This window comes from Syngnathoides biaculeatus, chromosome 13, assembly GCF_019802595.1.
Source record: "Syngnathoides biaculeatus isolate LvHL_M chromosome 13, ASM1980259v1, whole genome shotgun sequence".
Taxonomy (NCBI): Eukaryota; Metazoa; Chordata; class Actinopteri; order Syngnathiformes; family Syngnathidae; genus Syngnathoides; species Syngnathoides biaculeatus.
In genome coordinates, this window is record NC_084652.1 from 24,406,702 (window position 1) to 24,427,618 (window position 20,917).

General features: G+C 43.6%; 2 protein-coding genes across 6 annotated transcripts in view; one reads left to right on the forward strand and one right to left on the reverse strand.

The window, feature by feature from the left end:
* Window positions 1–3,865, reverse strand: part of tgs1 (trimethylguanosine synthase 1) — a 39,326-nt gene extending 35,461 nt beyond the window's left edge. For all 3 annotated transcript variants that reach the window (XM_061840419.1, XM_061840418.1, XM_061840420.1), the window contains exons 1-4: window positions 3,724–3,865; window positions 3,550–3,617; window positions 3,221–3,339; window positions 3,054–3,138 (exon numbers count right to left, since the gene is read on the reverse strand). In XM_061840419.1, coding sequence (XP_061696403.1) covers window positions 3,054–3,138; window positions 3,221–3,339; window positions 3,550–3,617; window positions 3,724–3,827 — 376 coding nt within the window. In that variant the 5' untranslated portion in view covers window positions 3,828–3,865. The remainder of the gene's footprint in view (window positions 1–3,053; window positions 3,139–3,220; window positions 3,340–3,549; window positions 3,618–3,723) is intronic.
* A 253-nt stretch (window positions 3,866–4,118) lies between these two features.
* Window positions 4,119–20,917, forward strand: part of tmem68 (transmembrane protein 68) — a 42,310-nt gene continuing 25,511 nt past the window's right edge. For 2 of the 3 annotated variants that reach the window (XR_009797915.1, XM_061840428.1), the window contains exons 1-3: window positions 4,122–4,261; window positions 4,549–4,727; window positions 6,001–6,174. Coding sequence is in view for 2 of the 3 variants with exons in the window: in XM_061840428.1 (XP_061696412.1) it covers window positions 4,668–4,727; window positions 6,001–6,174 (234 nt within the window). In the remaining variant the exon portion in view is untranslated. Of the gene's footprint in view, window positions 4,262–4,548; window positions 4,728–6,000; window positions 6,175–20,917 lie in introns of all 3 variants that reach the window. The other variant, XM_061840429.1, reaches the window with a different exon arrangement.

Here is a 20,917-nt window from a genome sequence, read left to right on the forward strand (position 1 = left end):
GAAGAAGTCACTACCGGACACGTCCGCTTGCAGAGGAGTGTGTGGGTCAACTGGTTGTATTGTGCGCGTTAAGTTGTTTCCTTTTTTTTTTCGGAGGTGCGTTCAAAAACACAATAACAAATCGTCGTGGGTCAGTTGGTCAGGGTGTTCGAATACCGATTTTCGTTCGAAAACCAAAGCAAAAAAAATCTCAAAATTTTCGTTAGAAAACCTATTTGTATGAAAACAGAGACGTTCGAAAACCAAGGTACCACTGTACTACTTCTTTTCCTTCCCAATATTTAAATAACCCCTGGTTTTACACAAACTCGGTTTCATTAACTATGATTGGGGGAAAAAAAAAACAAAGTCGGAACCTCTGTACACGGACGCGTATCGCTGCCACACGTAAAACTCTCTGCGACAGACGGTCATTATGGATACTACGCATTATGGATACTAATGGACCTTTCCGACCTGTCAATCACTCGTAAAATAATAGCCAATCAGATATGGTCCTCTTGTTGTCATGTCCCACAACCAATGCTGGTTATCAGTCGCGTGCGCTTTGAAAAGTTAATGTTACGAACAAAATGGTCCTCAGATGCGCTTGGGGAACGTACAATTCTGATGAAAGATATCCGGCTACGTTACGAGGGGCCCGGTTGATTCATTTTCAAAAGCCTAAAACACAGTTGACTAAGTGTCTACGATGGATTAAGGCTTGCGGAAGAGCGCACGAACAACTAAGTGTGGACAATATCAACAAACGCAAGGCTGTATGTTCGAAGGTAGGTGAAGAAGTAATTTATCTGAGTTTGAGTTAATTATTATCAGTGCTTTATACATTTCAAGAGAACAACTTTCACTTTGTTAGCCTATCACTGACCTGCTGAATGAAGTGTGTGATGTTTTATGCTGAAGAGTCGGGTTTGTGATACGTAAATGCACGATGTCATGCAAGAGAAATGTCTATTTGCCTATTTGTAACATATTGGACTTTTACAGCAGAGCACCGGGTTCCATTACGAGCCAAGTCAAATGAATACACCCACTCACTTATAAAGACTATAATATTACTTGAGATCTTTCCATGTAAAAAGTACTCACCTTGATTTACATGTGCAGTATGATTCCACAATTTTATCCTCTTGAATTTCAATATGAAGTTTGTGAGGCGTCAAACTTTTTTTGCATCGATTGCCAACGTTTCGCTGTAACTCTGACATTACGTCCTCCTCCGTCCAAAATCTTAATTCCGTGTACATATCCTTGCGTGAAATAGTTGAGACCTCTCTGTAGAACCCTCTTGGACAAGTCTGGCGCATTTGTCAACAAACATACCGCAATGTTAGCGGGAATATGCGATAGAGAATCCACTTCAAACCTGTTCCGTTCAGTTGCCATTTTGGAAGATTGTGGGAGATGGCAACTGTTGCTAAGGGGGGCAGATCTGAAGATCGCCAGTTGGGAAGGTCAATTGGTAATTTGAAATGAAGAATAATTCCTAACTGAGATGAAGTTATCACTACACAGGTGTGTGTATTTGGTTGGGCACCATCCATCACATTTAACTGCCGAAATCCATCGATCTTTTCTGGTCTTTTCAGCTGGTATGCTATAGAATGATCTCTTTGAATATCTGTCTCGTCTGTTGTGACAACTAGCAGCACAACAGGTCTCGGTATTGTAAATATTCTCCTCCGGTTCAATGTCTCCCACAATGTCTAGCAGTTCTGTTTGACCGGCAATATGGGGGCGTGAAAATGGTGACGTCACGTGCACGAGCTCTATAGCAGGTTCACCAACACGGTGCCCACGGGCACATGGTTGCCTGCGAGGACAAATTGAGGTGCCCGTGAGCCATTTTCTAAAGATGGCACAGGTCACAAATTATTATTATTTGTACTTTAAATTTTGAATCTGATGTGCTTACATTAATTACATTTTTAAAATTATGTCATATAAAGGATTTATATATTTGTCAAGCATAAGGAGTTTTGCTATTTTGGACATTTGCCGCAAACAAATCACTACATATAATTGGTGCTCATAAAGTAGCTCCCAGCCTCAAAAGGTTGGTGACCCCTGATCTATTAAAACGGAAAGTGCAAGTGAGGGGATAACAAGAAAGTTCACATATTTATGAGTTATTTATTGCAATGGCCCCAAACCAAGAAAATAATTCCCCCAGAGGTGAGTATATGCGGACACATGCAGGTGAATTGACACCATCTTGCATGCACAATAACCTTCAGAACTGACATGTACTTGCTGCTGCTGCACGGTGGGCTCTGAGAACCCACCCACTTGAGAAGTGGGGTCCAAGAGCCCACCTGAGAGCAGCCCAGGGGATGGAGACCACCCACACTGAGCGAGGCAGTGTGGTCCACCAGTCCCACCGAGGTGCCCCCAAAACGGTCACCTGAAGGGAGGTTGAAAGGGCCCAAAAATCTTTCAGTCATCTGGAATTTGCACCCAAGGATGAACCAGACTTGTTGCAGACCACAATGGTCTGCCTGATATCGTGGATGATTTATTTTGACTTTCCCATGAAACCCCACAAAGAAACGCTGTATTTCAGGTGATCTTAGTTCAAATATGTCGACAGGTGGATCCCTCTCCCTCAATAACTCAAATGGAGTCAATAAACTCATCACAAGTATCCAAAGAACTAACACATAAGTGTTTTCAAAATTATTTAAAGACAATTATCCTACTGTATGTAAACCTCTGTCTTTGAACAAGGTCATTGAAATTTGAAAATTGGAAATGGAAATTATTAATCTGGCAATTACACAATAGAAATAATTGACAAGGAAATGTTTACCCTGATCAGATGTCACTGTCTTATTATATAGTGTATGTAAACAGCTGTTTTCAACCGTACCTTCAAAAAAAAAATAATGCCACACTTTAAAAGAGCAATCCAAATCCCACACAAGCAAGTGCTTCGGTGATGCAGACAATAAGAAGTCTTGCTAAAAGGGAGAACAGTTTACCTCATCAATCTGCCTCAACTTGCTGGTTTCGGGAAAAAAATTATAGAAAAATAAGTTTTGTATATGTTGTACCTTTATTGGTATACTGCACATCTTCCTTTTCTTCTTCATGCAATTCTGTCTCATATGTAACAGGTCGTTTGGTCGCTCTGTTTTCCTAAGATTTGGGATCATTTATACTCTTGATGAAAATATTTTATCAGTATCAGGAATAGAAGAAAAGACGCAGTATTCAGTACCTTTTTCTGCTGGCTGCAAGAGCTGGAAAATGCAAGAGGCAGACCCATGCTAGCCATCAGACGAGCCTCTTCATCAAAAAAGTCATCTTCCTCGTCACCTTCCTCTTCATTTTTCGCTTCTATAGACAAAGGACTATGTAATCTGATTTGTTTAATTTGAATTTCGAGCTGATCAATGGTCGTCCTTGTGTTTTCATCCGAGTGATTGAAAGGATATGGTCACTAAAGAAACAGTGAAGTTTGAGGTAGAACCACTGATGTACTTGTAATATCATATTACAATATCATCATCATCATATTAAATATGATGTAATATTATAATAACTAACCTTGGATAGCAGCGTTTGCCTGGTCCTTTGAAAGGAGTCTATTATCTGAGCGATACAGCTCCCGATCACTAGGAAGGAACAGACAAAAAGACGATGAACAAACGTATTCACCCCATGCATACCCAGTAGCGTAGAAGTATGCTTATTTCGAAGCTAGTTCAACAGCTCACTTACTGCACAAATGCTCTGGAGCAGCAACAATGGACGATTTCTTCGGATGTAGCTCTTTTGCTGAAGAATATGTCTGCGACCACTGTCACCGTGCTGTTTTCAAGCATGATGACAAAAATTGAACGTGAGCTTCACTTTACCGTACAAGCATCCAAAACACTACTTCCTACTATGAGAGCGTCCCCTACGCTTCGGTAACTAAATTTCAAAATAAAACTAAATCTTAGCGATTGCAATCCTTATCATAGGGATTTCATAACTCGATAGAGAATCTACCAGCTCAATGTTCTTGGCAATTTTAGTATTCAACCAAATAGCGAATCACGTGCACTTGGAAAACCCCCCCATTAACATTCGTTTAACTTCAGTTTTCGCTTGTATTCAGCAGAACAAGTTGTTCTCGGAAATATTAATCATCGGAACTATTTCTGTGTTACACTCAAAGACCCGACTTAAATCCCCAATAGGGCATTTGACATTGTATTGTGCCAAAATGATACGATTTTATGAAATTTCTCTACAAACAGAATGCCGAGCTGTGGTAATTTTACATTTATTTATTCGTGTTTTGTCTTGGTTACGTCAACATCATTTCAAAATGTTATGAGTGAGTCAACATGACACACGACTGGCCCACCATTTTTTTTGTTGCCACCAGCACTTTCTCGTAATTAAATATTTAGTAAAAATTGCTTTTTACATTTATGAACATTCTGACAAGCTAGCCCCATGTTAATCATTGAATTATCGAATTGTAGCATCATAGTAATGACATTCCATCCTTAGCTTTCTATTGTGGAAAATGATATTTGTTTCCTTTCTTCACAGTTGAACTTCTAACTCCATTTGAGTAATGTCCTCTTATCTAGTTTGGTTGGCAATAGCAACCACTGCTACCCAAGCGAGTATTCCAGAGCTACATCGCCAGTGAATGACAGCAAGGAAGAATGTCAGATGATAGGAACCAGTCATGTCTGATGGTAGCAGAAGACACCGTCAGCTTCTTAGTAAGCCATTTTCAACTTGGCACGATCTTTAGATTATCTATTGAACTGTTTTCAACATGCTGTAGCAGTAGCCTACTGTGGGAGTTCATAATGGCAGTAGTGTTTTACAATGTGCGATAAGAAAGGGAAATATACCCTGCATTTTGGAAACCAAGAATAAGTACATAGTTAAACTAAGTGCCGGCACTTGTCAAAAGACGGTACTCAGACTATTACAGTATTGCGTTTGACGATTACGAATTTAACAAAATTACTCATCATAAAAGGGGTACCTTGTTGGGCGGTGTGTGTGTGTGTGTGGTGTGTGTGTGTGTGTGTGTGTGTGTGTGTGTGTGTGTGTGTTTAACTGTCAAATGTTTATTTTTGAATATTATTTGTATTTAAGTTGAGGAAATGCACGGCCTTCACTCTTTGATCCGCATTATGTGAGTTGGAGGAGAAAAGGGGGTGGCTTCAGACTGCGTGGATACGAAAAACTCTCTTGCACAGCCATAGACACAGTGGAGTGTTACCTCTGACCAATCTTTGAATTTAATTAAAAGAAGGATTGATTTTTATTTTCATTTCACATTTTAACATCATAATAAGTTTCATGTCTCAGTGTGATACATTTATGTTTTATATTAGCCTCACCTAGAAACCTTTGTACCATGGTGATACTGTACTGCATTATATATTACTGTATAAAATACTAATAGGGCCAGGTGTTTAAAAAGTAGACTTTATCATGTTCAACCTGAGAATTTATCAGGTTAAAAAGTAAAACATAATATTTAAAAACAAAATTTATCATGTTAAAATTTGATAATCATCTTTTTTTCTGTGTTTGGTAGCAATACAGTGCATTGTTTTAAAGTCTTTTTTTAAAAGAATAAATGGATTTAAGTAAACAGCAGCTGATCCGGAAGATATGGACATTTAAATTAAACAAAAGTTTTCATTTCGGATCTCGTTACATTTTAAGGGGTACCATTCTTTTTGTCCAGGTAATTGTCATTGTTTTTTTTTAAAGATATTGTTGGACCATGGCAATGTCTACATTTAAATGGTACATTTTCAGTAATTATTTTGACTTCATAGAATTTTGAGTTATGTTAGTGTTCTTTGTAGGTATTTTTTTTTTGTTTGTTTTTTTGAGGGGTTACAAATAATTGTGTCCTCATGTGTACATAAGTATTGAGGTGTCATTATAAGAAACATTTGCTGTTAAGGTATTTTATTGTGCTCTTACGAGTAGAATTTATACAAACTGTGTGTCCATCTTTGTTCACAGGTCTGTGTCTTTCATTCTCTGGAGGAATGGATGGGCTTTGGTCAGGTGGAAGACTACCTGAGTTTCTTGGAATACTTATTGTGGGTCTTCACCCCTCTAGCAATTGTCTTTATCCTGCCTTTTCTCATCGTCATTCTCCTTTACCTCTCGATACTTTTTCTTCATGTCTATAAGGTATGCAAAAATAATGAGCTGTCTAGTAGTATTAATTTGAATATACCTATTTATAAAGAAATCCAAACAAACATTCAGCAAGTCAAAGTCTAACTAAATTCCAGAAACCAGTTACATTCAACACTCAAGCTTACAAGAACTAGATGTTACAACATTTTAAGTTTTTTCTGTGTACCTAAATTTTATTTGATTTTAGTGTTTTATTTTTAAATATATTTTGGAACCAATGGACCCACACATTTTCAATTCAGTTTCATAATTATGTATTACATAAATTAACACCTCCAGTCGAGACACACCTCACCTTTATATAATTATATTTGTTTTGTTTTTTTAAACTCCAATTCAGATCATAATTCTCTCTGATTTCAAACAGCTTCTGGGTACTATTGCAAAAATAATGATTGTGTATGCTGTCCATTATCTATGTTCTTTTAAATTCAACTAAATTATAAAATTTGAGAGTATTGACTCAAATAAATATTGTATTTATTGTCTCTATTTAGTTTGATTTAATAATAATACTAGGTCTTTTTTGTAATTGAAAACAAGGGTGAGTGTTAGTTTTATAGGTGTTACCCCATATTGCCACTTAGTATGTCATGCATGACTGATATTTAACAATTGCCTATAACTTGTTTGAGACATCCTTGGATTTATAGAGAACAGCTATGGTTTTTGACATTATGCTTTTCACATTATCTACAGTTGAAGCCAGAAGTTAACATACACAGCAAAAACACGCATTTATTTTTTTTGTCTCACTGTCAAATCAGAGTAAACCTCCTAGAGAACTTTATATTATTTTCTTTGAGGTCTCATGTTTACATACATTTGCTTAGCATTTAGTAGTATATCCTTTGAACCGCATGACTTGCGTCAAACATTTCGGGTAACCTTCCACAAGCTTCCTACAGGACTATGCTGAAATCCTGGCCCATTCCTCCTGACAAAATTTGTGTAACTGAGTCTGTTTGTCGGTTTCCTTGCTCACACACACCTTTTCAGATCTGCCGAGAAATTTTTGATGGGATTCAGATCAGGGCTTTGTTATGGCCACTCCGAGACATTGACTTTGTTGTCCTCAAGCCACTTTTTAACTATTTTGGCAGTATGCTTAGAGTCATTGTCCATTTGGAAGACCAATTTGCACCCAAGTTTTAGCTTCCTGGCTAATGTCTTGAGATGTTGCCTCAATATCTCCATGTAATATTGTTTTGATTTTCCCATGATTTTCCCATGTTTACAAACAAGGAAGGAGAGTGTTTAAGGTGTGGCCTTGAATACATTTACAGGTGTGTCGTCGATCAACTCACTTTATCAGTTAACCTATCAGGAGCTTCCAAAGCCTTGACCACATAATCTGGGCTTACCCATATTCTTTAAAGACACAGTAATTTTGTGTATGTACAGTGCCGTGAAAAAGTATTTGCATTTTTTTTTTCACGTTACATAAATTCACACGCGGCCCTAAAAGTCCCTAAAAACCCCTAAATTTCTGAGGGTCCATTTAGGGGCCCCTAAAAGTCCTTAAAATTCACAGAAGACAGGTCAAGCCCTTAAAAAGGCCTTAAATAAAAAAAAAAAAAAAAATCAAAGGTAGGACCTCTACCGCCAAAATTCTCCCTAAAAAAAATTACCTTTTATTTGGAAAAAAAAATAGATATCCGTCTGGCGTCCAAAACAGCCGGAAATTGCAGGAAGACTTCGTACCTGGCTACATTTGGCATCGCTGCCCACTTTTCATCTCTACTGAGGCAGAAAGTGAAGGCTGAATCAGTGTATGTCCTCCACTTTGATGAGTCTCTAAATCATGAGATGCAAGAGAAGCAGCTGGACATTCATGTGCGGTTGTGGATGGATGACCGGGTCCACACTTGCTACCTTACCTCTGAATTCCTGGGACATTCAGCAGCAACCGATATTCAGGATCGTCTGGACCCTATCCTGTGTGACTTCGGTCACCAAAAACTGCCCCAATGTTAAATGGAAGCTGTACAAATCTATTCAAGAAAAAATAGAAAAGATTACCACCCGCCGCATGCTGCAGACTGGAAGCTGCGGTCTACACATCCTCCATAATGCATTTCTAATCGGTTGGAAGGCAGCTTGATGGGGGGGTGAAAGATTTTCTGTCCAGCCTCTACAACTTGTTTCGCGATGCACCTGGCAGGTGTGAGGACTTTAAACAAGTCACTGGATCCAACACTCTCCCTCTCATGTTCTGCAAGCAAAGATGGCTTGAAAACATTAATGTGGCAGAGAGAGCCATCACCCTGATGCCACACATGTGGGATTATTGCAAGGCAGCAAGGACGAAGAAGGTGACCTGGCCAACCAACAGCTACTTCACTGTTGTTCAGAAAGCAGCACAGTACCCCATCTTTGTTGCCAAGCTTCACTTCTTTCTTATGTGCGCCAGGCTGGGGGAACCATTCCTGAAATTGTACCAGACTGACAAGCCTATGCTTCCCTTCATCGCAAAGGACATGGGCCCACTCATCAAGACTCGGATGGTAAAGTTCATCAAGCCTAAAGTCCATAAAGAAAAGGCAGCCTCCCTCAACGGCTTTGTCAAGATTAATGTGGGTGACAAGTCACACTGGGTGGATTTATCAAAAGTAGGCATATGCCTGAATGCAGCCCTATGGGGGCACAAACCAGTGCAATCTGTAGGCCGGTCCCAAGCCCGGATAAATGCAGAGGGTTGCGTTAGGAAGGGCATCCGGCGTAAAAACTGTGCCAAACAAATATGAGCGTTCATCTAAAGAATCCCATACCGGATCGGTCGTGGCCCGGGTTAACAACGCCCGCCCCCGGCACCGCTAACCTGCAGGGCGTCGGTGGAAATTCAGCTACTGTGGGTCGAAGACAAAGAAGAGGAGGAAACCGGATCCAGCGTCAGAAGAAAAAGAGGAATGCACAGAGCCTACAACTGAGTGTAGGGACTTTGAATGTTGGGACTATGACAGAAAAGCACAGGAGTTGGTTGACATGATGATTAGGAGAAAGGTTGATATTCTGTGCATCCAAGAGAGCAGGTGGAAAGGTAGTAAGGCTAGAAGTTTGGGAGCAGGGTTTAAATTATTCTACCACGGAGTAGATGGGAAGAGAAATGGAGTAGGGGTTATTTTAAAGGAAGAGCTGGCTAAGAATGTCTTGGAGGTGAAAAGAGTATCAGATCGAGTGATGAGACTAAAATTTGAATTGAGGGTGTTATGTATAATGTGGTTAGCGGCTTTGCACCACAGGTAGGATGTGACCTAGAGTTGAAAGAGAAATTCTGGAAGGAACTAGATGAAGTAGTTCTGAGCATCCCAGACAGCGAGAGAGTTGTGATTGGTGCAGATTGTAATGGACATATTGGTAAAGGAAACAGGGGCGATGAAGAAGTGATGGGTAAGTACGGCATCCAGGAAAGGAACTTTGAAGGGCAGATGGTGGTGGACTTTGCAAAAAGGATGGAGATGGCTGTAGTGAACACTTATTTCCAGAAGAGGGAGGAACATATAGTGACCTACAAGAGCGGAGGTAGAACCACGCAGGTAGATTATATTTTGTGCAGACGATGTAATCTGAAGGAGGTTACTGACTGTAAAGTAGTGGTAGGGGAGAGTGTAGCTCGACAGCATAGGATGGTAGTATGTAGGATGATTCTGGTGGTGGGTAGGAAGATTAAGAAGACAAAGGTAGAGCAGAGAACCATGTGGTGGAAGCTGAAAAAGGAAGAATGTTGTGCAGCCTTCCGGAAAGAGGTGAGACAGGCTCTCGATGGACAACCGAAGCTCCCGGAAGACTGGACGACGACAGCCAAGGTGATCAGAGAGACAGGCAGGAGAGTACTTGGTGTGTCATCTCGTAGGAAAGGGGAGAAGGAGACTTGGTGGTGGAACCCCAAAATACAGGGAGTCATACAAGGAAAGAGATTAGCGAAGAAGAAGTGGGATACTGAGAGGACTGAGGAGAGGCGAAAGGAGTACATCGAGATGCGACGTAGGGCAAAGGTAGAGGTGGCAAAGGCTAAACAAGAGGCATATGAAGACATGTACACCAGGTTGGACACGAAAGAAGGAGAAAAGGATCTCTACAGGTTGGCCAGACAGAGGGATAGAGATGGGAAGGATGTGCAGCAGGTCAGGGTGATTAAGGATAGAGATGGAAATGTGTTGACTGGTGCCGGTAGTGTACTAAATAGATGGAAAGAATACTTTGAGAAGTTGATGAATGAAGAAAATGAGAGAGAAGGAAGAGTTGAAGAGGCAAGAGTGAAGGACCAGGAAGTGGAAATGATTACTAAGGGGGAAGTCAGAAAGGCACTACAAAGGATGAAAACTGGAAAGGCAGTTGGTCCTGATGACATACCGGTAGAGGTATGGAAGCAATTTGGAGAGATGGCTGTGGAGTTTTTGACCAACTTATTCAACAGAATACTAGCGGGCGAAAAGATGCCTGAAGAATGGCGGAAAAGTTTTCTAGTTCCCATTTTTAAGAACAAAGGGGATGTTCAGAGCTGTGGGAACTATAGAGGAATAAAGTTAATGAGCCACACAATGAAGTTATGGGAAAGAGTAGTGGAGGCTAGACTCAGGACAGAAGTAAGTATCTGCGATCAACAGTATGGTTTCATGCCTAGAAAGAGTACCACAGATGCATTATTTGCCTTGAGGATGCTCGTGGAAAAGTACAGAGAAGGTCAGAAGGAGCTACATTGCGTCTTTGTGGATCTAGAGAAAGCCTATGACAGAGTACCAAGAGAGGAACTGTGGTACTGCATGCGTAAGTCTGGTGTGGCAGAGAAGTATGTTAAAACAGTAAAGGACATGTATGATGGCAGCAGAACAATGGCGAGGTGTGCCTTAGGTGTGACAGAGGAATTTAAGGTGGAGGTGGGACTGCATCAGGGATCAGCTCTGAGCCCCTTCCTGTTTGCAGTGGTAATGGATAGGCTGACAGATGAGGTTAGACTGGAATCCCCTTGGACCATGATGTTCGCAGATGATATTGTCATATGCAGTGAAAGCAGGGAGCATGCAGAGGAACAATTGGAAAGATGGAGACATGCACTGGAAAGGAGAGGAATGAAGATTAGCCGAAGTAAAAGAGAATATATGTGCGTGAATGAGAAAAGTGGAGGGGAAGAGTGAGGCTACAGGGAGAAGAGATAGCGAGGGTCGACGACTTCAAATACTTGGGGTCAACAATACAGAGCAATGGAGAGTGTGGTCAGGAAGTGAAGAAACGGGTCCAAGCAGGTTGGAACAGCTGGCGAAAGGTGTCTGGTGTGTTATGTGACAGAAGAGTGTCTGCTAGGATGAAGGGCAAAGTTTACAAAACAGTGGTGAGGCCGGCCATGATGTACGGATTAGAGACAGTGGCACTGAAGAAACAACAGGAAGCTGAACTGGAGGTGGCAGAAATGAAGATGTTGAGGTTCTCGCTCGGAGTGACCAGGTTGGATAGGATTAGAAATGAGCTCATTAGAGGGACAGCCAAAGCTGGATGTTTTGGAGACAAGATTCGAGAGAGCAGACTTCGATGGTTTGGACATGTTCAGAGGCGTGAGAGTGAGTATATTGGTAGAAGGATGCTGAGGATGGAGCTCCCAGGCAAAAGAGCGAGAGGAAGACCAAAGAGAAGGTTTATGGATGTGGTGAGGGAAGACATGAGGGCAGTTGGGGTTAGAGAGGAAGATGCAGGAGATAGGCTAAGATGGCAAAAGATGACACGCTGTGGCGACCCCTAACGGGACAAGCCGAAAGGAAAAGAAGAAGAAAAGAAGGCATATGCTTTGCTGCTGAGAGACTGCTGCTGAAATCTGGCATTGCAACTGACCCTGTAAAGCAGGAATTTAGGATGAGCTGCCAAACTTTCCTGTTAAGATGATGGAAAAGTTGCTGGAGAAGGCCCCCATCATATACAGTTTTGTCCGCCTACTAAGCTGGACGGACCCTTGGCAGATTGTCATGAAAGATGAGAAGGAGAACAACAACAAAAAACTCCAAAAAACCTTGAACATCATGCTGGATCACGGAAGGGTGGAGGAAAGCAATTGGGAAAGGATTCTGTTCCAGTATTCCAGACTGAGTGAAAAGATCTAAGAAGATGAGGAGATTTAGGGTCGCTTTCTCTGATTTCAACATCTCTAAGGACAGGCTGTACACTCTGTTGAGACAGACATCAGTAGAAGACATTTGTAAATTTGTGTATATAGCTGCAATTGTAGTTCGACTCTTTTTCTGTAGACTGTTATGTGAAGTAATTATGTGAAGACATTGACAATGGTCATATCAATGAGAACTACCACAAGGGGCGACAGGTGATCACTGTGACAGGTACTGAGGTACTGGAACCTTTGATGAACCAATAATGGTTGATGGCACCATTGGGTGAGTATTTTTTTCTTATTCTTGATTTGCCACGATGGCCCTAAATTTTTCGTGTCTGACCCTAAAAAGCCCTTAAATTTTTTGGGTCAGAGTGTGAACCCTGTATGCATTACAGTCAAATGTTTTAAATCATCAAACCAATTTCAATATCACTCACAGACAAATCAAGAAAATACAAAATGCAGTTTTCAAATGCCAATTCAAAGCCAAACCTTTCTCATCCATTGTGGAAATTTAATTGCCCCCATTGTTAAATCACAAAGTCACTGTGACTTACCACAAATTTGCCAAAGGTGAGTTCAATTTCAAACACCACACCCTGCTTTTGGCCACCGTCCAGCTCACATTGCACCCGACCCCTGTGGCCCCTCTCATAGGTGGTGAGCCCATGGGAAGAGGGACCCATGTTACCCTTTCAGGCTGTGCCCGGCCGAGCTCCATGGGTGCAGGCCCGGCCACCAGGCGCTCCCCTTCGAGCCCCACCTTCAGGCCTGGCTCCAGAGGGGGGCCCCTGTGACCCTCGTCCGGGCAAGGGAAACCAATATCCAATTTTTGCAGTCATCATAGGGGGTTTTGGAGTCATACTTTGTCTGGTCCCTCACCTAGGATCTGTTTGCCATGGTTGACCCTACCAGGGGCATGAAGCCCCAGACAACTTAGCTCCTAGGATCATTGGGACACACAAACCCCTCCACCACGATAAGGTGACGGCTCGAGGAGGGTGTGTTGAAAACGTTTAATATATTTTTAAAGTGTATGTAACATCAATTTTCAAGCGCAAGTTGACAAAAATATGTTCAACTGGACCATTACCGAAAAATACAAGTATTTATTAATTAAAGTCTGCGAACTTTGACATAGTTTTCAGAACCTGAAAAACACCTCCTTTCGTGTGGCTTACCTCTGATGTCACAGCAAGGAGACCTGCTGTTGTGGGACCAGCTTTTAGTCATTGCATTGCCTGTTGACGCTGAAGAAAAACCCATTCGTTTTGAGAATTCATCAGTGATTTGTAAGCTGAAGGCAATCTGTAAAAATGGTGAAGACGTATGTGGTGTGATTCAGTTATGTAGCAATTCGAATTATTGAGGTCACAGTTTACATTATTTTCCCAAAGAACCAAGCCTGAGAAAACAGTGGGTCAGGTTTGTGCAAATGAAGAGAGCTAATTTTTCCAAACCCAGTCAGCTCTCTGTCATCTGCATTGAATATTTCATCTGTCCATCCATCCATCCATTTTCTACCACTTCTCTGGGTCAGGTCGCGGGGGAAGGAGCTTCAGCAGGGATATCCAGACTTCCCTTTGCCCAGCCACTTCTTCTAGCTCTTCAAAGGGTTCCCGAGGTGTTCCCAGGCTAGCCGAGAGACATAGTTGTCATAGCATATCTTGGGTCGTCTCCGTTTTCTCTTTCCGATGGGACATACCCGGAACAGCTCACCAGGGAGTTGTCCGGGAGACATCTCAAACAGATGACCCAGCCACCTCATCTGGCTCCTCTCAATGTGGAGGACCAACGGCTCGACACTGAGCCCTTCCCGGATGACCGAGCTTCTCACCCTATCTCTGAGGGAGATTTCGGCCGCTTCCGTATCCGGGATCTTTCGGTTACGACCCACAGTTCGTGCCCATTGGTGAGGGTAGGAATGTAGATTGCCTGATAAGTTGAGAGCTTCGCCTTTTGGCTTAGCTCCCTCTTCACCGCAACGGACCAATAAAGAGTCTGCATCACTACAGACGCTGCACCAATCCGTCTGTTCATCTCCCGCTCCATTCTTACCACACTTGTGAACAAGACCCCAAGATACTTGAAGTCCTTCACTCGGGGAAGGATCTCATCCCTGACCCGTAGAGCGCATGCCACCCTTTTCCGACTGACAACCATGGTCTCTGATTTGTAGGTGCTGATTCTCATCCCAGCCGCTTCACAAACTGCTCTGAACCGGTCCACTGAGAATTGGAGATCACGGCTTGATGAAGCCAACAGAACCACATCATCTGCAAAGAGAAGATGTGATGCTGAGCCTACAAAACCGGACACACTCTGCTCAGCTGCGCCTAGAAATTCTGTCCATAAAAGTTATGAACAAAATCGGTGACAAAGGGTAGCCTTGGCGGAGTCCAAACCTCACCGGAAAACGAGTCAGACTTATTGCCAGTAATGTGGACCAAACTCTGACACCGGTTGTACACGGACCAAACAGCCCATATCAGGGGATTTGATCCACCATAGTACCGAAGAACCCTCCACAAGACTCCCCGAGGGACATGGTCGTACGCCTTCTCCAAGTCCACAAAACACATGTAAACTGGTTGGGCGAACTCCTCGGGAATCCTGCCAAGGGTGTAGTGCTGGTCCACTTTTCCACGGCTAGGACGAAAACCACATTGCTCCTCCGGAATCCAGTATTCGACTTCCCAACGGACCCTCCTTTCCAGTACCCCTGAGTAGAATTTACCAGGGAGGCTGTGGAGTGGGTTCTCCCGATAGTTGGAACACACCCTCTGGTCACCCTTCTTGAAAAGGGGGACCACCACCACAGTCTGCCAGTCCAGAGGCACTGTCCCTGTTGTCCACGCAATGTTACAGATGAGTGTAAACCCGGACAGCCCCACAACATCCAGAGCCTTTAGGAATTCCGGGTGAATCTCATCCACCTCCGGGGCCCTCCCACCAAGGAGCTTTTTAACCACCTCTGTGACCTCAACCCTAGAGATAGAAGAGCCCGCCTCAGAGAACCCAGACTCACCTTTCTCATGGGAGGGAGTTTTGGTGAAATTGAGGAGGTCTTCGAAGTATTCTCCCCACCGACTCATAACATCCCGAGTTGAGGCCAACATTGCTCATCCTCACCATACAGAGTGTTGATTGTGCACAGCTTCCTCCTCCTGAGAGGCCAGACTGTGGACCAGAATTTTCTCGACGCCGTCGTGAAGTCATTCTCCATGGCCTTATCAAACTCCTCTCACGTCCGGGTTTTTGCCTCAATGACCACTGAGGCTGCATTCCACTTGGCCAGCCTGTACCTATCACCTGCCTCAGGAGTCCCACAGGCCAAAAATGTCCGACAGTTTGACAGCATCCCTCACTGTTGGTGTCCTCCAATGTGTTCGTGGGTTGCCACCACGACAGGCACCAACCACCTTACGGCCACTGCTCTTTTCAGCTGTCTCAGCAATGGAGGCACAGAACATCGTCCACTGGGACTCATTGTCCCACGCCTCCTCTGGGACGTGAGCAAAGTTCTTTCGGAGGTTGGAGTTGAAATTCCTTCTGACAAGGGAATCTGCAAGCCGTTCCCAGCAGATCCTCACAATATGTTTGGGCCTGGCACATTGGACCGGCATCTTAACCCACCATCCGAGCCAACTAACCACCAGGTGGTGATCAGTTGACAGGTCCACCCTTGTCTTCACCCAAGTGTCCAAGATATGTAGTTGGAAGTCCGATGACATGACTACAAAGTCGATCATCCAACTGTGACCTGAGGTGTCCTGGTTCCAGGTGCACATGTGGACACCCTTATGCCTGAACATGGTGTTCGTTATGAATAATCTGTGATTAGCACAGAAGTCCAGTAACAAAACACCACTTGGGTTATGATCGTGGGTGGGGGAAGGGTGGGGCGGGGTGGGGGGGGTCTTCCCAATCACGCCTTTCCAGGTCTCACTGTTATTGCCCACGTGCGCATTGAAGTGCTCCAGCGGAAAAATGGAGTGCCCTGAGGGAGCGCTCTCCAGCACTCCATCTAAGGACTCCAAATAGGGTGGGTACTCTGAACTGGTGTTTGGTCAGGACCCGTCCCCCTACCTGCAGGCACAGGGAGGCGACCCTCTTATCCACCGGAGTAAACCCCAGCGTACAGGTCCCGAGCCGGGGGTCAATAAGTATACCTACACCCGCTCGGTGTTTCTCAGTGTGGGCAAGTCCACAGTGGAACAGAGTTCAACCACTCTCAAGAAGAGTGGTACCAGAGCCCAAGCGGTCCGTAGAGGCGAGTCGGACTATGTCTAATTAGAACTTCTCGACCTCATGCACCAACTCGGGCTCCTTCCCTGCCAAAGAGGTAACATTCCATGTCCCAAGAATTAGTTTCTGTAGCTGGGGATCGGCTCGCCAAGGTACCTGCTTTTGGCCACCGGCCACCCCACATCGCACCTGACCCGTATGATTGCTATCACAGCGATTGAGTCCATGGGAGCGGGACCCATGTCACCCTTTCAGGCTGTGCCTGGCCAAGCCCCACAGGTGCAAGCCCAGCTACCAGGTGCTCGCCTTCAAGCCCCGGCTCCAGGCATGGCTCAAGAGGGGGGCCCCAGTGACCCGCATCCGGGCAAGAGAACCGACATCCAATTTCTTTCCTCGTCATAAGGGTTTTGGAGTCGTACTCTGTCTGGTCCCTCACCTTGGACCTTTTTGCCATGGGTGAGCGTACCAAGGGCGTGAAGCCCCAGACAACCTAGGATCATCGGGAGACCCAAACCCCTCCACCACGGTAAGGTTACTGCTCGAGGACTATTTTACTGGCGGACTCCTGTCTGAGATGGGTTTTAAATGTAAAAAAATGTTAAACCTGGATCAGTGCCAACCATACAACAAGTTCCAACACCTGAACAGATCGCTGTTGCTAAAGGGACCAACCCCGAACTTGGAATAGCTGCTGAACCTGGACACGGTTCGACAAGCTCAGCCCCCCCCCACAGATAGTACCAAAACTGCGAAAAGGTTTTGCTAAAAGAGAAGTTGCGGAGCATTTAGTGCCCAAACAAAACCACAAGATTCCGGTTTACAGCTTTCAGGATGAAGTTTAGCGGTTTTGCTCGTAACATCTTGGAAATGTTGTGAAAAATGGGGATGGACGGGTCTGGGTACCGTCAGGTTATGGCATCAGTTTACCATGTGAAATTATATTTATTATATTTATTATATTTATATATTATATTATTTATTTATGGTGATGACCAGCTATTGCTTCTCAAATTAACGTGAAAATGTTATGAACAGATTTCGTTGATTAAAATCCTTATTTGTGAAAATATACTAATTTAGACTAAATACACAGCATTTGCATAATTTTAAAACGAGACCAAAAACCTAATGTATTTTTTTCAGGATCGCAAAGCCATTTCTAATTTATCAGTTCCAACACGAGGCATGTCATCCTACCTGGGTCTGAGTGCTTGCTTGCCACCTTCATCACCAGGTATTTCCAGCTAACTGATTCAAATTGATAACATTTAATGCTTTTATAAAGCTCATATTCTTCACCGTCTTCATGGGACCTTTCAGAATCATGTTCATCGCTCGGATTACTGGGAGATCCATCGTTGTTCTCACGTTGGAGTCGAACAGGAGCCATGTTTATCTCAACTTCTGACGTCACGTCCCTTCTCGGGTTTTTCCGGTGTGCTCGTGTATTTCCGGCGCATCCAGTAATGTGCGATCAATTTTTGCTAATAATTGAAAAATAAAAATGTTTCCTTCATAACGGAGTTCAGATTTGAATTCAGCATAAAAAAAACTGTATAATATAAGCGAAAAAACCACTCAGAAAATGAATGAATGGATGCATGTAATAATGTGTTAATAAGTTTCAATAAATTGCTCTGTAGTATAAGTTGCACCTCCTCTAAAGTATGGAAAAAAAATGCCACTTTTTCTTCTTTTCCTTTTGGCCTGTCCTGTTAGGGGTCGCCACAGCACATCATCTTTTTCCATCTAAGCCTATCTCCTGCATCTTACTCTCTTAGATCAGGTGCCCTCATGTCTTCCCTCACAACATCCATCAACCTTCTCTTTGGTCTTCCTCTTGCTCTTTTGCCTGGCAGCTCCATCCTTCTACCAATATATTTACTCTCTCACCTCCGGACATGTCCAAACCATCGAAGTCTGCTCTTTTAAACCTTTTCTCCAAAACATCCAACTTTGGCTGTCCCTCTAATGCACTCATTTCTAATCCTATCAACCTGGTCACTCCAAGAGGGAACCTCAACATTTTCATTTCTGCCACCTCCAGTTCTGCTTCCTGTTGTCTCTTCAGTGCCACCGTCTCTAATCCATACATCAAGGTCGGCCTCACGACTGTTTTATAAATTTTGCCCTTCATCCGAGCAGAGACTCTTCTGTTACATAACACATCAGGCACCTTCCGCCAGCTGCTCCAACCTGCTTGGACCCGTTTCTTCACTTCCTTACCACACTCACTCACTCTGGATTGTTGACCCTAAGTATTTGAAGTTCTCCACCCTCGCTATCTCTTCTCCCTGGAGCCTCACTCTTCCCCCTCCACCCCCTCTCATTCACATACATAAATTCTGTTTTACTTCAGCTAATCTTCATTCCTCTCCTTTCCAGTAGATGCCTCCATCGTTCTAATTGTTCCTCTAATTGGTCCTGCACCTGCTTTCACTGCATATCACAATGTCATCTGCGAACATCATGGTCCAAGGGGATTCCAGTCTTACCTCATCTGTCCAGCCGATCCATTACCACAGCAAATAGGAAGGGGCTCAGAGCTGATCCCACCTCTATCTTAAATTCTCCAGCCTTATGACACATCTCACCACTGTTTTGCTGCCCTCATACATGTCCTACACTATTTTAACATATTTCTCTGCCACACTAGACTTGCGCATGCATTACCACAGTTCCTCTCTTGGTACTCTGTCAGACGCTTGCTCTCGATCCACAAAGACACAATGTAGCTCCTTCTGACCTTCTCTGTACTTTTCCACTAGCATCCTCAAGGCAAATAATGTATCTGTGGTACTCTTTCTACGCATGAAACCATTCTGTTGCTTGCAGATACTTACTTCTGTCCTGAGTCGAGCCTCCACTACTCTTTCCCCAGATATGTGATTTTTCCGTTTATAAGCCGAATTCCATCTTTTTAAATTGCATGGATTGGGAAAAAAGAACAATTCCAGACCAATGCAACTGTGCACTAGTCTCACATTCTCAGCGCAAATGAAAACCAATCCAGTGCAGTGAACCACAGCCTGACTTTTTTTTTTTTTTCTTAACACAGAAGCACAGGTCTCCTGCTCGTTTACCTGACTCCACCTCCCTCTGGCTCTTAAAGGGGTACACTCATAATTACTAACACTACCAGTTAGCAACACAGTCTGGGTAACGTAGAGCAAAGAGAGTGAGACATGGTGCTTGTGTTTACTCTCGATAACAATGGTAAAAGTAAAATAAAAACAAAAAAAAAGAAGTGCTGTTGCTTTAATGAGTGTCAGGGTATGAGAATAATAGAAGTAGTGGTGAAACTGGATGAGATTTTTTTTTTTTTTTGTAAAAAAAGGTCTGGTCTGAAGCCAAAGTATATAGTGGTATATAATGTTAAAATTCCACCTTGGCACAGCCTGATCGAGGATGAAAGCACAGACGATACAGTGCCCAAAAAGCTAATTCTGTATTTTAAATATAGGCGGCAACATAATATTAACCTTAAAACTGTTTGGGAGCATCATTCAGTTTTCACAATGTATTGCTGCAGATATTCTGCAAGTGAGACTGACATCCCTATAAATATTCTAAAATAGATATTGTAATGAAAAATACATATAACAGTATTCACTTCAATGCCTATACGAAAAAAAAAGTGAGCGGAGAGCGCGTCATCCATGCACAAAGTTGCGCAATTGAGTGTCCCTCGACATCCAAGTGGTCGCCATATTAGTCGCCTCCTCTGTCCTTGACGTCATCGTCACTTCCGCCGTTGAAAACGCGCAGTGACTGCTACTATGGAAGCCGAACAACAGAGATATTCGCATTTTTCCGACGCCCCTTCTGACACCGAAGCCCTTTTCGAAAATGACAACACCATACAACCGGGTGAAGTTACTGGGGCAATATTACACTATTGTTTCAACCCCCCAGGGCAATATTACACTATTGTTTCGAGCCATATTCAGATGATATCAGGCCAAACCGCATCCTGTCCGATCCACTTCCATCGCGGCTCATTGCAACCAGCCGGTGTGGCTTATGACAGTGCCGAGCGCTGCTGCTTTAGTCACAGTCGAGCCGGGGCGCTTTATGCGCGCACGCGACTGAGTAACGCATTCTCTGCTGGGTTTTTCAGAGCCCCGCCCCCGTCGCAAAGCCCGACGCGCAGCCTTTGCAGAAGCTGTGACCGCCAAACGCGGCGCCTCAGCCGGTGTGGCTGAGTTTCGGCGCCCGTTGTGGCATATAAGGAGGAGGTGGATTCGAGCGATGTTGCTTTTAGGGATGTGTTCAAAGTCGCCGCAGTATGCGATGAACACTATCGAGACATTGTTGGCTGGGCGACGCGCACATCAACACATTTCATACGCGTATCTTTTGTTGTGTTATGAGAGAGACCGATTACGT